General features: G+C 35.4%; 1 protein-coding gene across 1 annotated transcript; it reads left to right on the forward strand.

Annotated features, from left to right (window-relative positions):
- The first annotated feature begins 1,588 nt into the window (after positions 1-1,588).
- LOC117109658 lies at positions 1,589-1,897 on the forward strand. Its single transcript, XM_033252042.1, has one exon. It carries the CDS (start codon positions 1,589-1,591, stop codon positions 1,895-1,897), a length of 309 nt encoding a protein of 102 aa, XP_033107933.1.
- The last annotated feature ends 6,585 nt before the right edge of the window (positions 1,898-8,482 follow it).

An 8,482-nucleotide genomic window follows, 5' to 3' on the forward strand; every position in this document is an offset into this window, starting at 1 on the left:
GAAATGTGGCTCCTTCAACCGGTAGAGTCGGAACAACTCCAACAACTACTCTCCCTTTGACTAAGTCTGTTTGAAGATCAACAACATGAAGAGGCACTTCTTTAAAGCTACCTTCTACACCCTGGACAAGCACATTTGCTCCAGCCGACGACTCATCAGACACTGGTAAAACATACAACAACAACAACGACTGCGCGGCACCCGTATCTCGTAAATCTTTCTCACTACTGAGCAATGCCACGGCTCCATTTGAAATAAAAGGTTAAAACTGTCTCTTTAACATTTCTGTATCTGATGGTTTAAATTTAACTGTGATCCACAACATCATTATGTGTGTTCATGACACTTAAAAGCGCATTTGTAAAATTCTTAACATCACCTTTCTTTTTGTGCAACAACCAACAATTTGACATAACATGACCCTTTTTTTACAGTAATAACAAACAATATCTCGTAAGGGCCTTTGAAATCCTTTACCACTACTTGCAGTAAAACCAGACTGATTCTATCAGCTGTGTCCAATTTCGCACCGCGAAACGTATAATTATTATTTGAAATCTTATTCACTGACTTATGTGTCAACACAAAATTATCAGCCATGGTGGCTGCCTTCATCAACTCATTAACTTTTCATTCTCCCTAGTGTGTATGCACCTCTTGTAGTGTAGTGCTGTTGTACTACTTTGTGTTATGTGCCGTTGTACGCGCGGATTAATATAAATAAAGTATTAGTTGAGGACGGCATGGCGTGTGTGCATCGTTGTTGCTATTGTCTGTATTAACAACCCATTGTTTCATATTTTGATGTAACTAAAAAATCCAGTAGGATTAGCTGGAATTCTTGTCTAGTATGAAACCAAAGAGGGCTGTAGAAAACCCCAAGTTGTTACTTATAGTAGCAGAGCGCTTACGCCTGTAGAGCAGCGCTACAAAAACCAGTTAGAGCGTGAAGCACTAGCGGTAGTGTGGGCCTGTGAATACTTTCATGTTTATTTCTTTGGTGCCCCGATTCGTATAGTCACTGATCACAAGCCCTAGGTAACCATATTCGGAAATCCCAATGCGAATTTACCATTACGGTTAGAGCGATGGGCACTGCGACTTTTGCCATACAAACCGACTATTGTGTGTAAGATAGGCAAAGATAACCCGTCTGATTACCTGTCACGCCATCCTCAAGATTCTAAGCTAAGTTCACGTGAAGAGATTATCGCTGAAGAATATGTTAGTTTTGTAATGAATGAAAGCATACCAAAAGCCATGACAGTCCACGAGGTCGTAAAAGCAACTGAAAATGATCCAACGCTTAACGCTGTAAAAGATTTGCTGTCCACCAACAAATGGTACCTATTAGAAACAAAATACCGTGGTAATTCTAAAGTTGATTTCCAAGCACTTCAGTCATACAATCGCGTCAGCACAGAATTGACTGTAGTGAAAATGGCCTTATTCTACGTGGTACCAGGATCGTCATGCCCAAGGAGCTGCAAGCTCGTGCAGTACAGATTGCCCATGAAGGGCATCAAGGGTTAGTTAAATCCAAAGCACTCTTAAGAGAAAAAAAAGTTGTTTTCCGCAGTTGGACAATATGGTAGCTGATGTCGTAGATGAATGCATAGCATGTAAAGTATCATTCGACCCTAAACAGAGAGAACCCATTCAAATGACCGAGTTACCTCCACACAAATGGTCATGTTTGGCATCGGACTTCTTCGGACCACTGCCTTCCGGAGAGTACTTACTAGTTATAGTTGATGAGTATTCTCGCTTCCCAGAGGTAGAGATAATTAAATTCCTTTCAGCCAGTTCTGTCATCCCGATTTTTGATAAAGTGTTTTCATCAAGGGGTATCCCTGATAAACTGAAAACTGATAATGAAACACCCTTTCAAAGCTAGGAATTTAAAAGCTTTGCGAGTTATTTAGGATTTTATCATCAAAAAGTTACTCCTTACTGGCCTGAGGCCAACGGGGCCGCAGAAAGGTTTATGAAAACTATTGGAAAATTTTGTAAATGCGCACAAGCCGAAAGCAGGCCATTGAAACAAGAACTTTATAAGTTTGTTACGAAATTATAGGGCTACACCCCACTCGTCGACGGGTGTTGCACCGGCTACTGTGTTAAATGGTCAGGTATTAAAAACTAAGTTGCCCCAAGTATCTGTCGAAGAAAATGATATGGAGTTTTGGGAACGCGTTAAATTAGCGAAAAACAAAATGAAAGTGTATGCGGAGGAAAAACGTAATATCAAGTCGTCAAGTGTAGACGTGGGTGACAAAGTTGTGTTAAAGAACATGTCACGATCTACAAAAATTTCCCCCAAATTCCAGCCTGAGCCTTTTTGAAGTAATTGATGTAAAAGGCTTTATGATCACAGCTCGTCGCAGGAGAGAAATTAAGGCTAGAAATATAAGTCATGTTAGGAAATTGAATCGGTCTATTGAGCGTTCAGAGAATTCTGATCGATCTGCTTGCAGACAATGCCAACACAAGCATATCATACCCGTTCGATCTCCTCCGCCTAAAAGGGTTAGGAATGTTCCTAAACGCTTCGAAAACTTTTCTGTCGACTTGCCAGGTCGGTAGATCAGGTGTGGCATTCATGTACTTTCTAGTTAGATGAGTTGGGTCAGCAAGTATTACTTACTGTTGACATTTCAGCATGCCTACTGTTATTGTTAGTTTTACATTACTGTTGTACAGTATATGCCCTGGTGTTATTGTTATGTTTAACAAAAAAAAAGACAAAAAACAGTTAACTATATAAAACATCATACTTATGGAAGATACAGTAGAGTCATGATAATCACATCTTCAGTAATAATTGTCGTAATGTTTTAATGGAAAATTTCACATGAATGATAACATATGTATGTCACAATCCCAAGTTTTTACAGTTCAGCTAATTCACATGCGATGGCAAGTTCAAATTTTATTTTAATTCCGCATCCCACCTCTTTTGAAAGTTTGGGGAGATGTAGTGCAGTGCTGTTGTACTACTTTGTGTTATGTGCCGTTGCACGCGCAGATTAATATAAATAAAGTATTAGTTGAGGACGACATGGCGTGTGTGCATCGTTGTTGTTATTGTCTGTATTAACAACACTAAACCTCTGAAGACAAACAATTTTTAAACTCTTAAACGAATACGAGCTCTCTAAGTTGGTTAAAATCCCCATTAACACCTCCGGCACTAATTCGTTGGCCTCCAAAATCGCTTTTTTAACAGTTTAATAGCTCTCACACATATCATCTGACAGTGAGGAAAAAATTTTCTGGGCTATCCCAATTAAACCTGTTTGTAATAACACAGTCCAATCCTTGGCAGGCCATTTAAGCCTATTCACCACTTTCTCAAACGCCATGAAGTAAGATTCAACCTTCTCTTCATTAAGGTTTTGAACCCATTTATTGTTATGAGTGATCTCTTAATCATTATCGCTATTTGAACGACCAGTCTCAATTTGTCCTATCTCTAAATTTCTTTAGTTCTAAATGTTGTTTTCCTCTTTCCACCTCCAACTTGGTCATTTCAAGCTTCATTCGGTCTCTCTCTAATTAAATTTTAGCAAGTTTAAGCTCACTCACTCACTCCCTCACCTCCTGACGCTGCATTCCCTGCAGTCTCTTCAATAATCAAACCACTGTTAACACTAACCGCATGAATCAACTCATCTTTTTTCATTGAAGCAGTAACTTTAACTCCCAGCTTTCAGTACCAGCTGATCCTTTCTCAGCGTACGTAATTTCTCAATGGATAAACTATCCACGAATTCATCGGTTATTTCACTTTCCGACATGATTCTACTTTAGCCTACCTTTCACAAAACATGGTAATGTTGACCCGGAAAGATAACAGAATGATATCTATAATCAACCACAAACCCTACACCGAGGCTATACTAATCAACACCTGACGCTGTCGCAAGCGTCACACCCGAGTGAACAACATTATACCCCTTGCAATGTTTACATTGAACCTGGCTGAAATGCTATCTTAATACACTGTCTGGTTATATTTACTTTTGTTGTGCAAAACATATGAAAGCTACAAGGATGAAAATCACATATGACATATTTACAAATATTAAAATTGAAGAAACTTTATTTTTTCTATTTTTATTCAATTATTAAACTCATTTAATCGGATGTCGCCAGGTGCGAGAGCGAATTCTATGTTCTTTCAAGCTGTCAATGAAAATCATATTGTGAAATACATTTTAAAAATTAGATAAGAATAAGTCATGTGGTCATGATGAGATTATGGTAAAACATATTGTAAATAATGCTGATATATTATGTAAGCCTATTGCCCACATTATTAATATTTCGCTTTAAAGTGGAATATTTCATTAGCAGTAAAAAATAGCAAAAACTGTGCCGATTTATAAAAAGGGAATAAAGACAATATCAGCAACTATCGACCAATAATTATATTTTACGATGCTTATCGAAAATATTTGAGAAGGTCGTGTTTGACCAGACACTATTATTTTTATGTAAGCATGATTTACTTAGTGCAACTCTACTGAACATGCCCTACTCCAAGGATTGGGCAAAAAACAAATGCAATTGACAAAAAAATGTTTGTAATTGGAGTCTTTAGATTTGTCCAAAGCATTTGACTCAATTAATAATCAAATACTACTTAGTAAACTGAGGTATTATAGTATAAGGGGATTTGTTTTAGACTGGTTTGCAAGTTATCTGGACAAAAGAAAACAATATGTAGATATCAAGGGACAAAGACCTGAGTATAGAGGGCTCGATTTTTGGGCCTTTTAGGGGCTTTTCTTGCACATGAATGATATGCTGATGTTTGTAACAGATCTGACGCGTTTAAACTTACAGTATAAGTCATTTTTTAAATGTCTCTGATAAATTAAAGGTCAATTAAAGTCAAATGATAATTTTAATAAGTCATTATGCCTATTATGCATGCTGCAAAAATTGGTTCTTACAAATGAGATGGAAATGCCCCCATCACATTTGTAAGAACCAATATTTAGCAGCATGCATAATGGGCATAATGACATATTATCAAAATCATCATTTTACTTCAATTGACATTTAATCCTTCCCAGACATCCCCGATGGAACTCAACATCAACATCATTATCATCATCATCATCAACATCATCATCGTCATCATGATTATCAACAAAATCAACATAATAATAATCATCATCATCATCATCATCATCATCATCACAGTACCCATATAAGTGATTTTTTTTGTTCTATCATTACTACTAAAATAGTATTTGAATGTATTTTCCACAGCCACCATTAGAATGCAGTTTCGAACGCTGACTGTCGGAATTGGGGAATCCGCCACTATCAACCTCAGTGAAGACGGCGGTTATAACGATTTACGCTGGAGACACAATTATGGTGGCGTAATTAAAATGTTGAACGGTAAATCGTCCATTACGATTAAAAATATACGCGCTAAAGATGACGGAGTATATGAATGTTACAGAGACGATAATCCTGATGGAAACCGTGGAGTGATGAGACTCATTGTCAGAGGTAACTAGGCAAGATAAAATGCATAATGCTCTAAGTTTCACAATCAATAGAATGTTGGATTGATGGAGAATGGTAAAATATTTATTATTGCAATAATATGTTATTGTTCCATAATAGAAAATATATTTTTCAAATTTTCTCGGTATAATAAAAAGTGGTTCAATTGAACAACTTATTTCCTTTGTTTAGTCATGGAGTTTTATTATTTGTAATTATTTTATGCCCCATGGCTTAATGAGACTTGATAGGGTGAGTGGTGTAATTTGTTGTTTATAATTATAAGTTGTAAATCAGTCCATTCACGAGTACGACGTATATTCTCATTAACTAGGGAATTTTTAAATATTTAACGCCTTTTCGCCTAATGTCTGATCTCTCTGCCTGAGTTGCCTTTATGCAGTACCTATGTATGTTTGTTGTGCTAGTTTTCTCACCATTTTTTTTCTCGTTGGACAAATTCATTTATTTTTTTCAGCACGATTAATGTGTCCACCCTTATGCTATGTTTATCTATTTTATTTTATTTAGACTACCTTTGTATTTTTGTGTTGACATAGTGAACATGAAAGCAATGCATCCAATTAAAAATATCGTTTCTCATTAAAATTGCTCATTATACTTGTCAACTATGTAAGAGTTGACCAATCAGGATTATGTAGAATCGTTTGTGAATGGTTAGGAAGCTGATAGCAAACATTACGTTACCGCTAATATGGTTAGTGAAAGTATAGAAAAGCTTCCACTGGGTAAGTTCGTTGGTAGTGACAAATTTACGGGTGACCATTTTGCCACTTTGCCAGTCCCGGACTTCACGTGTTATTGTCATTATGTTTTAACCCAGTGATCTCACATAGTCATGTAACAGATGATCTTATTAATATTATACTTGTTCCTACTATTAAGTTTATGATGGGTCCAGGGCTGAAAATTAACTTTTTTTTCTTGGTAGCACTGCCAAAATTTTCTTGCACCCGCCAAAAAAATTTTGTAGCACAAGTAATTTTTTTAGTAGCACATATTTCCCTATCCTTTTTGCATCCTCTAAGACATAAGCGCGGCGCATTATATTATTCTTTATATTTTCTAACAAACCCCCCACCCACCCACTCACACCTACACTGTCCCCATGGATTATTATGCAAGAAAGAAGACATGAAAGAAAAATAGAATATATTTTAAATATTGAAAAACAAACAAGAAAACAATAAATAAGAAATAACAAATCTGACAAAAAGAAAAAAATAGAAAGAAGTAATTTAATGGTGGAAAGAAAATGACAATGAAAAACTAAAAGAAAGGTAAGTATCAAAATGAAATAAAAAAAGGATGAAAAAATATTAAAAAGAAAATAGAAAATAAGGGAACAGTAAAGAAAAAAGGTACAAAGTAAAAAATTCAACCTAACTGGAAGGAATGTGAAAGTATTTCAAGGAAAGTTTCAATTGTTAGGAATATTTTTAAGAAAATTACAAATTTCTGTTAGTTATTAACAGATATACACAATAAAAAAAATTAAAAAAAACATGAGCAGTAATAATATGCTAGTTAAAATGTCTAGTAAATGGACTGCCAAAATCTGCAGTTACTTAAGTGGACTGATATATTGATTATAAAATTATTAATTATTATTACTGAAAATTAATTATACTTTCTTTACACTTTCTTTAAATTTTTCAGTATTTTTTTTAATTTGTGCAGGAAACTTCGAGAAAATAGGTCCGCAGAATCGCATTAACAATGCCTATACATTGGTTACAAGTAGCCTATATTGGGATAATCACCGGCCGACTTTATTGCAACATTTGCGCGGAAATTGGCAGTATTTTTAATATGCATGGATGGAATTTTGTCTTTATGAGATAACTCTAAATCAATTTACACATAATAATTTCAACCTAAACAGATTTCCAGAGTTTTCACCAACATTTCGGGAGTGCTGAGATTCCAGCTCCCCACTTGTCAAAGGCCATTTAGGCTTCGTTTTAAGCCCAAAAAATTGGCATCACACAGCCGGCGGGCGACACTTCTTAGGATATAATGTAGCCTAGAACATGCCTGGGCCTGTACAACGTCAGCAAAGTATCTTATACCTACATATTTAACGATCTATAGTTTATCATTTTCTTGTTCAATGGTTGTTTTTATTGAGAATTTAAAAAAAAAAAAAAAAAAAAAAAAAAACCCCTCTGGTATGCCTTCCAACTTCGAAACTTTATTAATCGACAGAGAACAACCGGCGGCTATATTTTCTGTAGGTGTTAAGTTGAGCCCATTGTAAGTTGCCCCGAATGGCGTAATATCCCAGTATTCTGATTGGTTTACAACTTACAGGAGAATAGATTACTTAATAAAAATATATAAATTTATATAAAAAAGTAAAAGTATAAATGTACACAAAAAGAAGATAAAAAGGCTTTAACTGCCACAGCTACGCCAAGAAGAACAGCCACCACCCTCAAAAACTCAAGACTCCATCTAGAGAACAATCCAAAGAAATTTGGCGTAGCTGTGGAAGAAAATATCAATGTGGACATTATCAAGTGAAGAAATATAATTGTATTGCACAGAAAGCCTGGAGATAAAACTACGTTTACATTGGTTAACTCGACTAAAAGATACAGCAAAAATGGGACGAATACGCAGACGTTTAGTACATGCTCTAAGACTAAATAATTAATAAAAATACAATTGAAGTAGAATTTAAACATTTGTAAAAAACATCATGTCATGCAATAAAAATCTACGGTTAGGAGTAAGAGGACAAGGATAGTTAACACGTTTCATAAAAAAAAAACAATAAAATTTACAGTGAATTTTATTGATTCGAGCCAACTGGGATGTAGAAGCAGAACAGAAAATCACACTACAGAATTCAAAAATAGGCATAACTAACGTTTTATATAAATTAACCATGACACGTTGGCTATTTATTTCCCTGCAATTTCTCCAG

This window comes from Anneissia japonica, unplaced genomic scaffold (assembly GCF_011630105.1).
Source record: "Anneissia japonica isolate Jap-2015-1 unplaced genomic scaffold, ASM1163010v1 scaffold288038_len354873_cov157, whole genome shotgun sequence".
NCBI lineage: Eukaryota > Metazoa > Echinodermata > Crinoidea > Comatulida > Comatulidae > Anneissia > Anneissia japonica.